At 31.7% G+C, this 20942-nt stretch overlaps 2 protein-coding genes across 2 annotated transcripts; both read right to left on the bottom strand.

Annotated features, from left to right (window-relative positions):
• Positions 1 to 608: 608 nt before the first annotated feature.
• Positions 609 to 12171, bottom strand: LOC137932090 (uncharacterized). Its single transcript, XM_068775660.1, has 8 exons — positions 11150 to 12171; positions 9624 to 9846; positions 8794 to 9010; positions 5761 to 6073; positions 3296 to 4123; positions 2996 to 3218; positions 2152 to 2368; positions 609 to 1034 (listed from the first exon to the last, which is right to left on the bottom strand). The coding sequence occupies exons 1-8, from the start codon at positions 11966 to 11968 to the stop codon at positions 746 to 748; spliced, it is 3129 nt and encodes a 1042-aa protein (XP_068631761.1). The 5' UTR covers positions 11969 to 12171; the 3' UTR covers positions 609 to 745.
• A 3979-nt stretch (positions 12172 to 16150) lies between these two features.
• On the bottom strand, positions 16151 to 20466 carry LOC137930460 (brachyurin-like). The gene is made up of 5 exons (XM_068773718.1): positions 20216 to 20466; positions 19519 to 19786; positions 19266 to 19364; positions 17815 to 18008; positions 16151 to 16393 (listed from the first exon to the last, which is right to left on the bottom strand). Exons 1-5 carry the CDS (start codon positions 20423 to 20425, stop codon positions 16292 to 16294), a joined length of 873 nt encoding a protein of 290 aa, XP_068629819.1. The 5' UTR covers positions 20426 to 20466; the 3' UTR covers positions 16151 to 16291.
• Between the last annotated feature and the right edge of the window lie 476 nt (positions 20467 to 20942).

A 20942-nucleotide genomic window follows, 5' to 3' on the forward strand; every position in this document is an offset into this window, starting at 1 on the left:
CACTTTATATCCCATAATAAAGATAAGAATTTTTGTGATTAGATACCATTTTTGATGAGTAACACTTTATATGTAAAACATATTGATAGTCATATGTATTCATAGTCATAGTAAGTATATTTACCTTACATTCAACGCGGTAAGAATACACAAATTTTGTGTTTTGCTTACTGCTTTCACTTGCAGTCTGTCTTAAATTTCCTACAATAATGTGTATTACGACAAGTAGTTAAAAATATTATTTTATAGTTTGTGAAGTGAATATATACGTGAATATATAATATGTTTGTTCCAATAATTAATCGTAAAATAAAACATTTGTTTACACGAAAGTTGTAATGGTATTTTGTGTTGTTGAAAGTCATAATGGTATTGTTCTAAATGGTGTTAACTTACTTTTTGCTCTTTAATAATAAATCTTTATAATTAGAATTTAGGACACCTTTTATTAATATTCTAAGGTGATCTTTGTATTGCGTTTCAATCTTAATAATGGGTCCAATGTTTATTTATAATTTCGACCAGATAAAGGTTTTTCTACGAAATAATGTGAACAATATTTTGATAGTATTTATTTTATTTTAAAGATAATATAATCTATCGCTGAATAAAATCGTGTTGTGTTTTTTTTGAGATAGATTTTGATAGCAACTGCATTCGTCTATTTGTGAAAAAATCAGTCTTTCAAAATGTACTACATTTTTAAACTAATTAAACACAAGTATTAATACATATTTGTTTCGAATTAATCATATTTCTTAGACTTTTTCTTAGGAACGCCTTTCGTTGATTTATCTTTAATACAAACTCTGTATATAAAGATTATTATGTAACTAATTATAATGAGTGTTACTATCGAAATTAAAATTATATCAAGATAAAGATATTGATAAACTGGTACGTCTGCAGCGGAAGACCTAAACGTATAATTATGATATTTCGCGGCGTATTCTGTCCAATATACAGCGGTCTCTATAGCTGATTTTGGACGGTCGTGCCACGCCTGCGATAGCAGCTTTACATTAGCACGAAATCTGTAAATAAAAATTAAGAGAATAAATAAATAAAAAAACAATTACGACAAATAAATAATTAAAACACGAAGTAAAATGCCTAAACGTATCCTAATTAAACAAATAATAAAATTTTTGTAATTCATACAACGGGTTTTATTTTGAAAAGTATAGATTTTATGTGAATCAATTTAAAAATAATTCATAAATAACTGACTAGCCACACAAAAAATCGACGTTTATGCATACAGGCCTAAAGTTATATGAATATACTTTCAAAACATCAATATTTGCTTTCTTATAACTTTAGAGAGCATTTTAGAGACATTTGTTTTTATATGTCTATGTATTTCTAGTAGAAGAGATGTGATCGCAACAACGGATTAAAATCAAACAATGGACTATTAGTTATACAGTAAATATTCCTTTATATCATGATACAGACGTATTATGGATTACGATATTTTTTGTTTTTCAAAAGGAAAAATTTCTTTTAGATATTCACACTATTCGAGAAATAAATCATATCGGCTTTTACAGATTCCTAGAATTATGTTACCTCGGATCCGAAGTGCGTAATAATTGTGATTCGCGGTTTTCAACCTAGCAAGTAAGTCAGTAGTAATGAATCCCGCATTAGTTTCTGTGATACTATGATTACGCTCCCAGATTCCGTACGTAATTATGATGTATTGAGGTTAGCGATATGTAAGAAAGAAGCATTATGTCCAGGTTTATGGTTTAAATTATGATCTTTAATCATGGACTATATGCATTAAAAAAGAAATATAAATATTTCATATAAAAGTTTAATATGAGAAGAGCAAGAAAGACGGCTATGTTCGGAGTTCGACGTAGCGAGATCTTAACAGAAATGAGGAGATTGGAAAAAGAATTAAGGTCATAACTTTCGTTTAACCGATGGCCGTTTGGCCCGAAGTTTTCGAGTGGTGATCGCGAGCTGGTAGACGCGGCGTGGGAAAGCCATTACCAGGTGGACTGACGACGTAGTTTAGGTCGTGGCAAGTCGCTGGACCCGGGCTGCGCAAGACCGGTCATCGTGGCGATATTTATTGGAAAGGCTCATCCCTTACAGGGGGCGTCGATCGATTGACATAACGAAAAAACTTTGACATACTTGGGATCTAAAACCGTCTTAAATTTGTTGAGTAAGTTTTCTTTAGTGAGGTCTTCCACTAAAATTTTAACTCCATAACCACTTTCTTCTACAGCCGCAGCATTTGCAGGTTGATCCGCGAACATGGGCATTCCTACTATAGGTACACCGTGATGTATAGCTTCAGTCGTTCCCAGCATTCCACAATGCGAATAAAATGCAAGAACCTTTGGGTGTGCTACAAAGGACATGAAAGTAAATTATTAATTCTGAATTATTTTGTACAGAGTTATTGACAATAATCGTAAAAGCTAGCACATTTGTCAGCAAAGAACTTAAAGGTCTTTACACCTGTTTCCAAACATATATAAAGTGATCTCTCGGAAATATGTTACATTAATTAATTTTTCTATATTAATAGTAAAAGACAACAATGACTTCTGGCAGTAACTTACAAAATCTACAGGAACAAGCGTAAACTATAATTAATTGTAATATGTAGTAATCCAAATCTTGATAACGTTTTTTCTTACTATATTCTCATAAAGTTATTATTTTGGAACAATTGATCTTTGGACACGGTATACGTTAGTGGACAACAAATGAGCTTTACTTTCACAATTTTAAATCTTCCATGCCTATAACGCCCTTTGTTGCTGAATATTTAGCCATTTTTTGTGTTATCAAGCTTGAGAACCAAGTTAACAAATTTAATAAATCCCCTTTACTCGAAACCCTAAGATTATCAATAATGTTTAGCAGTGACAGATAAAAGGCCTTATTCAATATTGATTTGTGTTCTGGTCCTGCATGTGAGCCTAGTCGAGTAAAGCGTTTAACGATATATTTGTAAAATATTATTTACCTAAAATATCCTTTTGTGGTAACCACTTAGATATCAATATGTTTTTAGGATTTCCAGGAATGGATTTCGCCTCCCATTTCCATATAACTCTTTGTGGAAGTTCGGCTAAAGCATCCACAATTGCTTGTAACTTGTCTTTTGGTATCGAAGCTGTCCTAAGCATTGACCCAAAACTAATGTAGATAACTCCGTGTTGCGATTCCTCTATATATTTTAATATTTGCTGTAAAAATGGAATTGAAAATGATTATTTTGTTATCATAAATTATCATTAGATTAGTATAGAAAAAACACACTTACGTCAGGTAGTGGCTTGGGATTCCCGACGTGATAGCCGCCTACTTCAATGATGTTAGAAGGGAAAATATTTGATCTTGTCAACATAAAGTTATCGTACACAAGCATAAATTTAATGTCCCTAGCAAGGTCTTCCAGTGGTGGGACATCATCGAAATATTTAGATAGTATCTGATGTTCATAGTGTTGAGTTAATTTAAAAATTAATTTGAAATATAAATGGTAAATTGTTCGCTCTAGCCGTTGTAGAAAAGTTGGTTTTGTTCCACCGTGTAGGAAGAAAAATGGAACGTAGGATGGGTTATAGGAAATTCCAAAACGTTCGTAGTGGTAAGGCATCAGAATGTGTGATGTAAGACCCACAACAGGCGCATCTAATTTGTGTGCAAGACCCAAAGCACAATCACCGTTAAACTGTTCCACTGCAACCACATCGAATTTTCTTTTGGATTTCCATAAGTCCTGAACTTCTTCGTCTTCGAGCAGTATGTAACAATTATCACTGGCAATATATGCCATGCCTACACCGACTAAAACTTTAATTACAACAGAAATTTCTTGAAAAGGTGCTATGTTTTCAAAAATTATAGATTTTCCGGCCAAACTGATGTCATAATAGTTTTTTAATGGTTTATTTTGCGGAAAGTATGATATAACGGTTACATTGTGTCCTTTTTTTGCCAATTCTTTTAAATACGGTTCAAAAAGGTAGAAATGGCTTTTACCTTGATACGGAAACACTCCTAATATATCTAACGAATAAACTTCACTACATTGTTTTAAGGTGAGAAATATGATAATACTACATAACGCTGTGATTTTCATATTTATCTACTATAAGATACTCGCGTCCTACTTTACTAAATGCGAGTAATACACTGATATTTTAATCAAATGATATCACGTTTTGTATGAAAGCTAACGTAAAAAAATGTACTATTTACACTCACACATACTCAATCGCGCGCATGCTTCCTACTAATAAATCATTAAAACTATCGTTGTATAATTTTTGTTATTGTATTTTAACTTTGGTTAATGTATTTCGAATAAGAAGTATTCATTGTACGATTTACAATCCTCTAAGGCAAGGATCAGCTGAAAAGGAGAAGAAAAACCATCACCACTATCATCATCATTTTTGCTGTAAGACTTCTATATACTCGTAGTTTTTTAATACGTCCGTTTAGAAGCGAAAAATAATCAGTGTCTTTCAACAATCCTAACAAGATCATTTGTCTAACTTTTGGGAGTACGTTATACGCTGCGCTGGCTGCTCCATTGTCCCTCCAGAACCTTATGACTCCGGCGGCCATTTACTTTGTTTGTTCTGTCACTTTAACTTGCCAATCCGCTGGGCTACGCCAGTTATTTTCGTTAGTATTTCTTGTTTTATTAACCGCTCGTAAAGCGACTTAATGACCTAGTACACTAGCTATTTCCGCTATGGTTCACTGTGATTTCATTAATGAATAAAAAGTTTTCTATTAATTCTCATTAAAACAAAACTGTTAACTGCGTCAAATTATCGAACTTACGGGAACATTTTTACAGGAAAATATCATAGCTTTGCCAAATTCATCAATGAAAACTAGGTTTAAATGTATACAGTAATAAATAATATTTGTAAAACTCCATTTTTCTAAATATTAGCCAAGTAATTGTTGAAAAATAAATAATTTTTATAAAGAAAACTATTATTCTCATAATAGCTGGTACAATTCTATGTATAAACACATTGTTATTATATAGGCTATATGTAGAATTACTGCCTCGTTTGGCAAATTTCTTAATAGATACTCCATTAAAAATTGTGACGATGTCATTTTAAATCAAAAACGGAAGTTTATATACTTCTTCTCTTCTCTTCTCTTCTGCCTTTAAATACTAATATATGCCGCCAAAACATAGGGGGCTCTTTAATATATTTTTTTATATTTTAAGTACATATTTTATTGTCTCATTCTTATGACATCTATTTCTCTACATCTCATCTACATTTGTAATATAATTCATGATGTAATCAAATTTCTAGCACAAAAATTGATCTCCTAAACCCATTTTTGCTTGTCTTTGAGTATACAATCTATTTATTCACAATCGGTATCTATGCTGTTTATTTTGTCATTTTCTTGACATATATCAAAAAATACTTATCATTATGATTTGTAGTTGTCATCTATACGATAATTTATAATGTTGACTTTCATCTTCTCATATACTATAAAATTTGTGGAAGGTAAATTTTACTAATTCGTTACTAGATTACTAGATTATTTACAATTATTTCATAATGTTTAATAAAAAAAGATTTGTATTTTTTTACACATTTTATATTTAACGAAAGCGCTTGTATTCATATTAATAAATAGTTTTTTTATATATTTTATTTTATTAGCGTATTGTATATATTTATATTATTATTTCAACCCATATTTCATTTCACAATTAATTAAAGTCTTTTATTCGAATTTTACTCTCTTTTCTTTTCTCCTTTCGTCAACCATAATATTTTCTGCAGAGTCACTTTGAGAGCAGCAAAAACAACACACACTCAATATTTTATATACTACATATGCAAGGATGTACAAAACTAAAGCAAGAAACATTAATACATCTAACTGTAGTTGTTGGTACAAAGGTAGCTCAACAGATGTCGCCTGTAAATTCGGTGCACCATGATATCTAGCTACATATTCTGTCCAATATACAGCAGTTTCCAACGGCGATATAGGGCGATCATGCCAAATCTTAGACACAAGCTTAGCACGTTGCTGACATCTGGAAAAGAATAATAATAGCGATAAAAATCTAAAACCTTGAAACATAATTCCGAATCGGCTAGGAGTTAAATTAAAAGTTTTGTTGCTGCTCAATTTTAATTGACTTTTGTTGACATGTCTACCTCATTGTATGTTTTAATTCTTTATAATTATTTATTTTTGTTGAGAAAAAAATCTCTAAAATATTCGTGATATTTGAATAATAATAGAATCAACCATATTACTATCACATTTTTCCATGCTGCGTAAAGACTTGATTTATAGATGCGAACAAAATAGTAGTGGAACTGCTTCAATTATTGTAAAATGATAAATATTCATTAACCTATATATGTATGTATTTGAGGGACCAAAAAGTAATGTCGCTTTCTTAAGTTAATTCGCACGCAGCACGACTACATTTTTAACAAGTTTTTATTTATAATCAACAATATATTCACCTTCGTTATCAACAACCTTTTGCCATCTAGTATAAAAGTTTTCAATGCCGGGGCGGTAAAAATCAATCGGTTTTTCTGTAAAGTATGTCGACAGAAAGGACATTGCTTTCCGATCCCTCTAATCTATTATATAAATGTAAGAACTTCCAACTTGCCTATCCGGTGTGCTATGTCGGTAACTTTTCAATAAATCTCGCGTAGCCCTCTTCATGGCTCTTTAAGTAAATTTGAGTTTACCAATGAGGCCCAAAGTGAGAGACGACATTTAGTGCCATAATCTTTTAATAATTATAATTTTTTGAGAGAACGCTACTGCTTTAATTTTGTAATATCGTCATAGCTCACTAACCATGAGTGGAAAACTCAACCCACAATTTTAGCCATTGAAAATAACAAAACCAGAGTCAACAAACACAACTGTAACCTCTATATTCTGTACACTGTGAGAGTCTCCTAAAATTTTGACGCAAGCTTTGTGAAAGTTGCCAACCGGAAATCACGCTTGTTAACAATGTTGGAATATAGAATGTGTCATAGAAAGTACTTATTCGAATGATGTAATATATGACACCTATCGAATTACAATAGTGGATTAAGAACCCAAAAATCACTTTTCTGGGAGTAGCTTCTGTTCAAACAATAGTGAATATTACAAGGCAATACATTAAACATTATTTTAGCTTGCACAGATCCGGTAGATATTTGCAGGGATCTACTTTGGTTTGCACAGGTTCGGTAGTAATTTGCAGAGATATATTTTGGTTAGCACAGGTCCGGTAGACACTTGCAGAGATGTTGTTAACTATTACTTAAAAAAGTACATGTTAATAAGACGCTAGTATTTTATATTCTAAGGCGACGAGCACAGTGGCAGTATTCCATAAGATTTAATTTTTAGTTAATATTTAAGCCTATGGATAGGAGCATCTGTCAATACTAAATAAAATGAAATGAAATGGCGTGAGATTAAAAAAATGCCGTGCGTCGACTATATGCTCGACGTGATTCTTATCCAAGTGTACATAAGTGTCCAAGTGTACTTGGTAAGAACCAACAAATAAATGATTAAATGGTAGACCAAAAGGAAAATGGATTGATGAAATTAAAAAGAAAAGCCGGAGAAAACTGAATCACCAAAGTATAAGACAGACAGATGTGGAGTAAAATGGACGAGATCTTTACCTGTAGAAGGGTCTATACTGATTTATAAAAATGAATATTGATTCTGATTCTTTTTGATTTATTTATTTATGATTTACTTTTTTTGATTTTTTTTGGGAAAGGAATTTAAATTTAATGATTATTAATAGTAATATTTTATTTTTTAATGCATGCACATATCATGTAATAATTAATCTTATTATTTACTTGTTTAATAATTCATTATGGAAATAAAGAGGCTATAAAAATCATAATAATCACTATACCTTGTAATTAGTAGAAAACATTATGTACTACGGGTGAATGTACTGTTCTTTTTATCACTTGGTATCATAAAAAAATATAAACAAATTATTTAAAGGAATGTGAGAAATTATCAAAATAACAAATTGTAACTTACATAATGTTTATACGATGTAAACAAAGATGGTTATATCAAAAACGAAAAAACAAACTTTTCAAAAAAAGTCACGATCTCTCAGTATTGAGAAGTTATGTACTAAAACTTGAAAATGACTTTTATTAAAATATCACCCACTATAAATTGTGGTAGTGACATAGTTATCAAGAAATATAAGTTTTTCAATGTCACTGCTGTAACCTCTCATTGTAGCGGCAAAAAAAAGTGTAATGACAATGGAAATCAGTGTGTTTTTTACAATCTCTTTATACGTGATATCTCTAAGTAGAATACGAATCGAAAAAACTATATAATATATCAGAAAAGTAAAGAAAAGAGAAGGAAAACTTTTAGTATGATGTGTTGAAACAATCAAGTTACTCACAGGTAATCCTTTATATAATATATTAGAGATTTCTACAAATGTATGGACTCATAATTTCTTTGGAACCTCAAAACTTAGAGACTTGATATTTGGTAGAAATATTACTTTTGCCGATTTTACAAAATTCCTTCCATAAGGCATATGGTAAAGCGTTCATTGAAAAATTAAAGCCTTAAATCATAACCTTTTTAGGTATAAAATATTTTTTTGGGAAGATAAAATTACCAATAACCGATTTTACCTGGATTTGGATCATAAGGTATTGCGGGCCGGCCGAAGCAGGCCTGGAATAGTTTTTTAGTGTAAATATTTATGTAAAGTGATGTACTTACGATGAATCTAACACTTCATTTATAGCATCCAAAAGAAGTGATTTTCTTAAATCATTGTACGGAACCATGACAGCGACGCCCGCGTCCACCATGGCAGCAGCATTCCCATACTGATCTCCAAATAAAGGTATAGCAACCACGGGTATCCCAGCATCTATCGCCTCTATAGTACTGAGTATGCCGGCGTGAGAGATAAACACTTTAACGTTGTCATGTTCTGTAAAATAAAAGCAAGGAATTTCAGTATTAAATTACACGTTGAAATAATCATTACATATAACCTCTTTCGTAATATTTACAAATTTCTCATTGGTTCGTGAGATTAAGTAACGAGCTAAAGATGCGTTTACATGTGTCTGTTAAGCTCGACGCGTTTCTATTTGCCTCGCGACTTGACCTATTTATCTGGTCTGATTTTCATTTAGTGTGAATTGGCGTGTTCTTGCATTGATTTCTGTTTAACATGTAAACTTGTGTGTTTCTCGAATAATAATGTCAAGTATATCGGAAAACCGAGCAGCAAACTGCGATTTTGTTTTAAAACCCAAAGGCGATAAAAATAAATATTTTTAAATTGTAACCTTTGACAACGTTGACGTATGATATCCGCTTTACAGTGATAACGACTTCTTATTTCAGCCGTAACCGTTAAATGGACCTAAGAGATCGGCGGTCCCCCAATGAATACAGAAAAATGTAAGAGCTCGTGTTGAGGCATCTGTGCGAGCATACGAGTTTTGTTACAAATATAAGAGGTAATGAATGAGTGATAAAAGGTGTAATAATAAAGATTATGAAGGTCCTTATATTCTATATTTCTTGACACTTACTGAGAATTTCATATTGTGGCAGCCATCGTAAAGTCATGACGTTCCTTGGTAAGTTTTTTATCTGTTCTCCATCCCATTTCCAAAGAACTCGTAAAGGTAATTTTCCGAAGGTCGATAAGAGTTCGTTCAATTTTTCTTTCGGCAATGTAGAATCTTTAACATTAGAACCCAAGTTCATGTATATCAATCCGAACTCTGCTTCATTTATAAACCTTTCTATCTCCTGCAATAATAAAGTTATATCTCAATTAGGTAAACACGTTAAAAATAAATATCCTTGAGGCCTTTACATAATAAGTCTTATCACATTTGATTCTTGCAATCGTAGTGCGGGTTAGTATAGTGTTTTAAGAGAATATTTACTTTAGATTCGTAACTTGTTTTTTAGTTACAATTGTTCTTGACATACTTGTTTCTATTATTGCTCAAACAATATGAACATATAGAAAAATACGTTCATGTATTTGTGTTAATCAAAAAATATTTTAATTTTCTTAGTTATTCGATAACCATCATCATGATCATCATATCAGCCGATAGACGCTCAGTGCAAGGCATAGGCTTTCTCGAAAGATCGTTTCGATGACTGTTCTTGCGCTACCTGTATACAGCGACATCCCGCGACTTTGATTGGGTCATCTGTCTTAGTCCTAGTAGAGTCGTACTTGCCACTCTTAAACCTTTCAATCTTAATCAGTTTGTTAATATCTCGTGATACTTATACATATTTTTAAGTATTTAACATTATGAAGAAGAGTTAGTAAAATAAACCAACCAATAGAATAAGAACCATAAAATGAAATAATTAACAATGAATTTTTCCAACAAGTAAAAGAGGACAAGACTGTAATTGGAAGGACTCAGTCACGAGTATATGAGCCTTTAAGTACATCGTTAGTTAGTATATATATATATACATACAGTTAATATTAAAAAAGAAAGACTTTCCACTTCTATTTTCGGATTGCATGTGAAAGTTAAAATAATAGATATATAAATACAATATATATATGTGTACCAGCAATATGGTACGAATTACATGTAAATATGACGTCATTGTTTTATTCTAGCAGACAATCATAACATGTTAAATCAAAAATAAATAAAGAAGGGGAAGCGGCTTGTAACGTTTTTTCAATGACCTTGTATTCGGTCTCGATGTTTGCGTATAAAATCAATATGAGGTACCTATGATTGAGTCAGTGAAATACATTCTTGTTGTGTATGCAATAAGAAACATAATACAAAGAAGCGCGGGGAAAGCCTCTAATATGCGTATTATGCCAAAATATCTTTACATTGGTCGTTGCAATATTTTATTTCATGGCCATTTTTAAACTCAAGGATACTTGTCAAAGTGATCAAAAAATAAAAATCTGTCTGAGTTTGTTTTGTGCTCTTCCATAGCTGGGCGCGTTTGGAACCTCTTTAGTCATGTAACTATATGTGAATTTTATAACGTTGAATGTATATAAATTTGAATGTTATTAATATAATTGCAATAAATAAGAATCAATTGTACTTACAGTAGGTAAAACTTTAGGCGGTCTGACGTGTATGCCACCGATATCAATAACGTTATCAGGCTTGGGGACGCCACCGTACACTGACTGGTGTGTGTTTACAAACACTAAACTGGCGTTTGACGCGAAGCTCTCTAGCGAAGGGAGATCGTCGCCTAAATACTTGTAGAGATACACGTGGTCGGTTACTTGCGAACCAATATAATACACCCAGTTAGTTACGTGGTATAGTATGTAGCTTCTCAGCCTGTCAAAGAACCAAGGGTGTTTTCCATAAGGTAATAGCGACTGAGGAATGAATGCCGAATTATAACTAATGCCAAGTCTACTATATTGCCAAGGATGTATAGATTGAGGATTAAATGCGATGTATGGTGCACTTAGATTTGCCGCCAATGCAACTCCACAGTCACTATTGAAGGATTCCACTAGTATGACATCAAAACTTGGACGAGTCCTTATCATGTGAAGGACCTGATTGTTGTTCATTAGCACTTTGCAATCATCATTACCCGATTTAGTTGATACCAGTGTTTCGAATGGCACTCGCGAAATTTCATTTGATATTACTGACTCAAAAGACAAGCCTTTTTGAACTTGCGTGTCGCTGAGCAGGATATCTCGGTATGAAGCAGGCGCGTTGGCCAATTGGAAATGACTGATCAGTGTCACATCGTGGTTTCTATTCGCCAGCTCTCTGAAAAGATCGCGGTACGTGAGATGATTGTTGCGTTCTTGCGACGGAAATATTCCCAAAATTCTATAGCCGCTCGCAAGTAACGGCGCGAGGAAGTAAAATGCGAGGGCTATGTACTTGGTCATGTTAAATTCACGTTCATTCAAACGTTTTGCGATAGAGCTGCGTCGGTACTGCGGAAGGCCAACGTCGAGTTGCGTAGCCGCCTAATAATAGGTCGTTGGGCTATGAGGTAATGATGTCGATGACGTTTCCGTCTCGTCAGAATTAAAAATATTCGATGAACAAGCGCGCGGCCTCGTCTCGCGTAGAAAGCGTGCAACGGAGCCGGCCGTGCGTCGTTAACTGAACTCGTCGCTTCGTTTGGCATCACGTATTAATTATAGTGTCTTTTACATACAATCAACCTTATTAATTTAGTTGCGCTTTTTGACAAATTCAAATTGTTTTGTTATTTAAATTAGTCAGCATAGTTCTAATTAGTTTAAGCATGCATAAGTTCGCTTTTGGCATCTTTTTTTATTTACTTCGAAATAAAAGTAGTATATATAGTAGTAGTATTCGAAATAAAATATGTAGTATTTATAGTTTACATTTAAAACAACACAACTGAAAAATGAATTGTTTAAGTAATATTAGAGTAATCTCTATTTACCGAATCATTATCACAAATCAACGTACAAACCTACATGTTTTAATAAGCCAGTACAAAGTCCATGTTTATCAAGGATAAGTAAATTACTCATTTATTCTATAATGTCAGTCATTGTTTTACAGAATGGAATATAACTTTAATAAACCTCTATTTTTTTTATAAACATGAGAAAATATTAAATTACATTCTTATATATCTTATAAATTTATTCTTCATTTATTTGAAAATGACCAAATTACTTCGCGATGCATTATTTAAAATTAAACAATATTTAAATACGCTTATGAAAATATTAACCATTTTCCAGACTATATTCCATCAGAATTTTAATAATATTGGTTAGAAAAATAAAAATCAGAGTATTTCACTTTATTTGAAGGAAGATAGATTTGTGAAAAACTGTTACTGTAATACATCTTAAAATACTGTTCAATTTGGTAATTAACAGACCAGTGAATTTTGTGGTATTATACCATGCGGGGTTTGAGTTCCGCAGACTGGAAACAATTCGTAGCATTAGCCAGCCGAGCATAACGGCACTAAACAATGCCATATGCACAAATACACAGTGCCACGGAAAGTACGGGATCTTTAGCGTGCTAACACGAATATCTAACTTAATATTATTTTACTAACCTATTCATATTTGCAGAATGTTCGTGTACTTAATACTTACGAATAATGTTAAAAACCAAAATTTATTGGTACGTGTTAATTCCAATACCAAGCTTCTGTGTATAATATTTATGTATGGAAATATGAAAGCAATTATATAAATTATTGTTTTCAAAAAAATGTTTTTAAATTTTATTTAAGTAAATATATGTACGCATATATATATGCTTTAAATTTATTTCGTATTTGATCGATAGTGTAATTGTTACAATTTAATTGATAAAATTAAATTGTAAAAAAATAAGTTTCCTGGATATAATTCAAGATACGTTGTATACCAGGCAATAGAATAATTTTTCTACGTATACCATTTTTTGATTTTTTTACATTTAATTAATATTTTTCACGTTAACGAACATGTTAATAAGTTGTACGTGCTCAAGGCATTCATAAAAACGCCTATGAATATCGTAAAATCTTCTCTGCTCTTGTAAACACAACGTGTAGACTGCTCCTTACAAATACATAATAGCAACTAAGTTCTCAAGAGATAGGCTAAAAGTTAATTTTCAATTTGTATCGAAGCCTCTCAAATTCGTTACGTTCATGTTATGAATTATCGAAAGCTACCGACATATTCCAGAGTATTGGCAGTTGGTATGTATTGCACGTAAAAGGAATTGCCCTTAAAGTTCTGGAGTGGAGAATCCAAAAAAATCAGTAGTTACAAATAAGTCATCGGATGATGTTGGATACAGGTTGCTTCCCACCAGATCTTTTGGAAATCTATGGGGGAAGTCATGTTTTGCAGTGGATTTCCTATCTTATTGTTTTCTTTAACGACATCCTTTAATATGTCGTGGTTCAGGATCAAATATACTCTACGAATAGATAAGACGACACTTACGAATACCTAACATGTTTGACGTGCAATCAAATGGAAATTATTTATAACATCTGTGTAAATAGATTATCTAGATATATGTATGGTTGCCTTTAATTTAAATGTATTAACTTTTAAAATTTTTAAACACCGACATCAGATGGATTTGTGATCAAAATTTATTAAAACTTAGGAATTTGCTTATATTATTGATTGATTTTAGTGTCTAATGTTAACGAAGTTTTGATGTAAATAAATACACTGTGTCATGTTGTGATACATTCGAAATAGTTAAAAATTCTTGTTGTTTTTGCGTGAAGGTTTTCAATTGAATTGAATAGAAATCGTCAATACAATATGTATGAAATCAGCTGATACGTTAAGTGTGACAGTTATTTTCTCCGGTCGTTGACCACTGGCGAGGTGAAATAAGGCCGTACGTAAGCCTTTCATATATGAATGTGTTAAGTAGCTTTTGCAAAAAATAAACATTATGTAAGTTACCGGATATTAAGTTTGTTTAATCTTGCATATATGTTTTGATAAATCGTATGATTATTATTTAGAGTATATATTCTTGTAATTTGAAAATTATTCTTAGTTTAATAACCGTTACGTAATAACTATACAAATCATATTTAAACTTCGTGTGTATGGTATATTTTAATTTTGAAAAAGCGAATTAGTTTGTTCTAGTTATAATATAATATTATAACCGATGAAAGTCACCAACATAGCCCAGCGGATGAGTTTGGGGCATTAAATGAAGACTACGAGTGGATGAGCGCAGCGTAAGGCACCCAGAAGGTGGACCAAAGTCCACGTCAAAACTTCGTCGAAAGATGCATGACGCTCTCTACTGGTCGCATTGGAAAAGCTTATGTCCAGCATTTTACGATTATGGCTAGAATAATAATGATGATTATGACTAATAAAGGTTGGCAAATTGAGAAAAGAGAATTATATTTTTTTTTGAGCTAAAGAGAAGCAAAATGTTTATTATTTAAGTGTATACAAAAGCAAACACACTTGTTTTTCAATAGTAATAAGAATACATTATATCTAGAAACCTTCTAATGAAGATATGATATGGTATTTTGAAAACGTCTTTTAAATATAATTGCTATATATACTGAGTAATACTGCCAATTATTTTTATATTTATTATAATAGCTTTTAACTCTTATTGATATTCGTTTCCATGTATTGTGGATAATCAACTAGCTTATTGTTTATTGACTAGCTTTTCTTTTTTTTACACTGTGTTAACTAGCTTTGAGAATGTACATTATTATCACATGGACAGTGCTGTGGATTACGTATTTAATTTTGTTAATATCGAATACTAATTTTTTATTACTTCTAATATAAAACTCTTTATTTGTTTTTCAAAGAAATAAATAAATATAACAAAATAAAAAAAAATGTAAATAACGTAGATGAATATTTGAAAACATGCCGACTCTGGTGCTCTTTTATTATTGTCATTGGTAAGGGATATTAGTCCACAGTGCGAGCTTCCTTCAACATACAATTACAAGCGGGTACTTCGCAGGGCACTTAAAAACAGATTTGCTCATCGAAAGAGGGTGACATGCAATATATTTCATTGCGTACATAATTACAGTTTATTGTGTATATGTTTTTTTACGGTTTTTAGGATCTTGCAAGTGATATTCGTATGTCATCATCGTGTCGGCTGATAAACTTCCTCTGCAAGGCACAGGCCTCTTTCAAAGATCGTCACAATGACTTGTCTTGTGCTGCCTGCATGTAGTGACTTGACCATATCGTCTGTCTACCTAGTGGGGAGCCTACCCTCGTCGCATCTACCGGCTTGTAGTTGCTACAGGATTATATTTATATCCTAATGGTCGTCAACTGCAAAGACGAAGTGCAGCGGCTACTGCAACTTCAGACCAATATTTCTTCGAGCTACGTCAGTGACTTTGGTTCTTCTACTCATTTCTGCTTCAATCTCGCAGCGAAGCACCGAGTATAGCAATGCACTTGGGTTGGCGTTCAGGATCTTACAATTTTACATATATAAAATTATTATAATCAAGTAGTACACATTTATTAAATACAATAAAATAAATTTATTAGTATAAAAGTGTTATTTCCTTAGACGTTAAATTAAATTGAAAAAAAAATGCGGAATAATAATAGCAATTGTTATGTTATTAATTTTGCTTTAATAAAATGAAAGGAAAATAAAATATTAGTAACAGTGTTGGATATACTCTTATAGATGCGTTAAAAGTTATCAAAGTTTTTATATTAACCAGTGAAGATTTAAACGGACATAATCCAAGGAACAAAGGAAGTAACTCTTGAAAATCCAGATGGTAATCCAGCTTGGCAACCTTGCCTCGCTGTGAACGATCCGACACCAATCTGAAAAATATTATACAGCTTTGTTAAATTCAAAACTATTTATGTTTAAAAATTAATTTGATCATTAAACTATATTTATGTATTACTTTAATACGTATCTTATGAACATAAGATAAGAAACATTACAAATAACAATACAGAAGTACAATTGGTCGACTTCTCATATTCCTCTATTGCTTACAGACAACCTTTGGATGAATTGAAAAAAAAACTGAAACTGTAAGAAACTGAAACTGTAACTGAAAGAAACTGTTTGATTAGAACGGTGTCTACGAAAAACGATGAATTACATACAAGGTGATTGGCTATAGATGTAAAAGATTTATAGAGAGGAATGTATAGCTGATTTACTGTCAATTAATGTATGTTGTCTATCCAAAAAACTAATGTTTTCTGAAATAATAATTAATAAATAAATCGTAATGTAAAAAAATTACAGAGTGATCAGTTAATACAGAGTAATAGAAACAGGTGTAAAAGCTTTAAAGTTGTTTGCTAACAAATGAATTAAAATATATATACCCCTTTGAAGCTTTTACATCGATACCTAATCATTCTTTAAATAATATTTATTGGAACAAAGATGTAGCTACTAATGTAAATATATCTGATAATGTATAATATAATTAATAATTAAATGCTTAATAATATGCACACATGTGAGTGCACGTACGTAACGTAACATACGTTATGCAATTAATGTATACACAAAGATATAAAACAAAAATTCAAAAGTATCATAGACAAGTAAAAGGAAGAATTTAATTCTGATATATTTACAAATAATGCAGTTTTACAAGTCCAAAGAGGTGGGTCTTCTAATTGACAAAGGTAAGTCACTGAGGAACTGGATGTCATGATTGGAATTATATATGCTTAAATTTAAAATATTTAAAAAATAGTGAAAAACACAAAACAAAAAATAAATATAAACTCATTACGACTATGCTTCATCTTGATAAAGTTAGCAAATCTTTCATGGGTCTGTATGTATGCACTATAAGTGTAATAAAGTAGCACAACATATCCTATTTTTACTTATAAATCTAAAATAAAAAATATATTAAAAAAAAACTTATTATAGAAATTGATAATGACATGGTTGTGATTATAGCTATATTTTTAATATAAAATTGTTCAATTTCATTTAAAAAGAAAAACTATTGAGATACTGGAGCTGGCCAGTTCTAAGTGTATCAGTATTCCGAGTTGGTGGTAGCTCACTACTTATAATGTTAAAATAACCGACGATTCGAAACTGCGTGCAAATGCCTGCATTAACAAAGATATTTTAAATTTGAATATAATTACTGTAATCAGAAAAACTTTGTAAAATGAACAGTTTTAAATGGTTCGAAATGATTATATTGCTTGATACAATTTTCTATTTGATTTTTTATAAATCTGATTTATAGACTTACAAGCACGTCTCTCCAGAATCCAGTGATGACAAGAGGTCCACCCGTGTCGCCGCCACAAATGCCGACACCACCTGCTCCGCTCGTGCACAGATGATGACTTTGTATTAAATTGCCGTAAACTGAGGTACACTCGGAATTCGGGATGACTCGTAGATTTACTGCGCTTAACGTTTGCAAAAGGCCAATGTTGTCACCTGAAAAAATGATCTTGGATCACCAATTTGTTACCTCTTTTGACTTCCAAAGCCTATCTTAACAAAAACTAAGTTAGGGCTTAAAAATGCACGACAGTACAAGGGAGCCTTGGCTGGCGCAATTGCGCTAGATATTCCAGAGGATTAGGGCTGCCGAAATCACAAATTGCTCAGGCATACGTTCAGCAGCGATTGGGTACAAGCTCAACCTCATTTTGGGCTGTCACTCACAATTCGTTAAGCATTCTGATTCTTAGATGCCCAAGAGGGCTGTTACGGCCCAATGATGTTATTATATTATTATTGCAGAAGGAAACAGACATTTACTGGAGCCATTACAAAGGCTAATAAATATTAACACAACAGACAGAAGGAACAATCAGAATTGATATGTGAGCAAATAATTTATTTCAGCATTTAGCTCTTAAATTTATCTAGGAGCAAATACATATATTGACATGGAATTTAAATAGCAATGAAAATAAAAAAAAATATATCAGAGGGTTGCGTTAGTAATTTATTTTTGTACAACAATATTGCATTATATCCATTGCACTTTATCCCGATTTATTTATACCTCTTGTTAATGTCTATATGATAATACGAAGTTATCTCAGTCATAATCTAGTAAATGATATAATTATCCCCTCTAAAAGATATATTAATTTTTGTCTAAAATGCAATGTAAAATTTATAATAATAGTAATTATTACATTTCCTGAAATGTTTTAGTTTTCTGAGCATTTTTTTTTCACAAGGATCTTGTAAAACGTATTAGAAAACTTACTAAAAGAGGTGAATGAAATCGGCAAAGTCTTTCTCAAGTTTTGGCATGAGCAAGGGAAATAAGTATTTATGTTTTTATGTATACCTTCAGGTGATGCTAATTTTCTCATATCAAGATATTTTAAAATTTTTATATCACATAAAATAACACGAATCTATGACTTACGATCGTCACATAACAGACCTTACTCTCCTTTTTAAACGGAAACATTAATCACTACCGAGGTAAAATAGAATCTTCATATATGATTTTTTGACAAGTTTAGTGCTGTTACAGGTTTCGTATTTTAAAAGCTTTTGTTTTAGATAAGCGATACCACTTTTGATGAGGCGACCAATATTCGTCGTTCTTAATCTGTAGTCTGGATGACTTTATTAGTTAAACAAACTTAATATAGGAAATATTTTTCATATATCTAACAGTAATTGTATTTTGAGTCAAACGCCAATTACTATAGTTTAATTTCTTACCGTCTCTAGTTATGCCAAATCCAGAAGCGACAGCCACTGTGCCGACGTAATTTTGATTTAGTTCACTACCAGAGGGAAGACTGACTGCTTGTACATTAACTGTGAAGAGAAACGTAATTTCACAGCAATGGAGTTTATTTTTTTCATCATAATATCAGATTCCTATATAGTTTTGGAAATAAAAAAAAATCTTTTATTTTTCAACATTAAAACTGAAAATAAAGTAGTAAAATAAAGTAGTTCTGTAACTTACGTGAAAAAGATATTCTGGGTATGCGCATAACAGCGAGATCGTTTGCGACGATGCTAGGATTGTATCCGGGATGTAGGGCTACACTTTGCACTTGTACTCTTGTGCCACCAGTAAATAAGAAGTTAGATCCTACTACTACAGTGATAGCTTGGGCTATGCTGACTCCATCATTGTAACAATGCGCTCCTGTTAAAATCCGATTGTCCGAAATAATGACTCCGCCACAAACGGATTGTAAAACATATCGGAATGTAATAATAAGTCCAGCCTGCGAAATATAGTTCGTAATTTATAAAGTTTTTCAGTAAATCTTTTTATCTTTTTAAATATGATATTTAAAAGGATAAAATGTAAAGTGGGTGCAGTTTCGATAAATCGAAAGCTTATAAGTAATATAAGAAAGGTAAATGGAGGCAAGCGGTGAGAGAACAGTATTTAGTGTAAATATAACACACGAAGTTGCAAAAAAAGTCGTTCGTTAGATGCAAAAACGAAAATAAACTCACAGTAAGGCCAAATTGGAGAAAACTTATAAAATATAGGTGACAATGGAAAACGTTAGAAGAGACGATTAATGCCAAGAATCGCATAGAGATTAGAGTTATTTTATAAATATAGTTATTAATATTGTTAATAAATTAGAAACTATTGTTTCTTGGGAGGGTTTGTGAAATTAAAAAGTATAAAATATTCTTACCTGGTATGGCACAGCAGTGATTATAGTGGTAGAACCTCCAACAACTCTTTGTACTGAAATTTCTTTTTCGAGTGTTCTAATTCTCTGTGCTTCTACAACTCCTACTGTTCTGTGGTAATCGTAAATTCCATTTGGTTCTTGAGAAATGTTTGAAATTGCACAATTTGCAACAGTTGTTGCTGTAAGGACCAAAAATATTATTAAATTCATTATATGTAAAATGATTTATTTAGATTGTATTTTCAAGGAAGGTCAGTATATTTTTGACAAAATTTATTATCGACGGGGATTAATATTAGAACATCGATCAATTTTATCTTAACAGTTTGATAATAAGTCAGGTGGAACTTACAGAATAATAATTATGTGCCGGTTTTAATAAATCGATATCCATAATCTTCATTATGGGTAAGCAGGATCAAATAACTGGTGTAGATAAAAGTTATTATATAATGTATTTTGTTCAATAACATTAGTTTTCTGTTTGTAGTGTGAATTTTTTTGAAATGTCAAGAACAGTTCATAATATTTCTAAATCTCAGCTACCTATCGTGGCTTTAAGGTGGCAGATTTTACGCATCCGTCTATGTATTATGACTTCGAATACAACATTTATATTGAATATATTGACAGTAGTTCTTTAGATAGAATCACTTTAATTAAATACGGATTTTAAATTTAGGTTTTTTAATTTTTAAAATAATTTTTACCGCTCCGAAACATGACT

The sequence above is a fragment of the Battus philenor genome, unplaced genomic scaffold, assembly GCF_028537555.1.
Source record: "Battus philenor isolate CCGP_79_NKW_IND1 unplaced genomic scaffold, ilBatPhil1.0.hap1 SCAF_11, whole genome shotgun sequence".
In the NCBI taxonomy this organism is placed as follows: Eukaryota; Metazoa; Arthropoda; class Insecta; order Lepidoptera; family Papilionidae; genus Battus; species Battus philenor.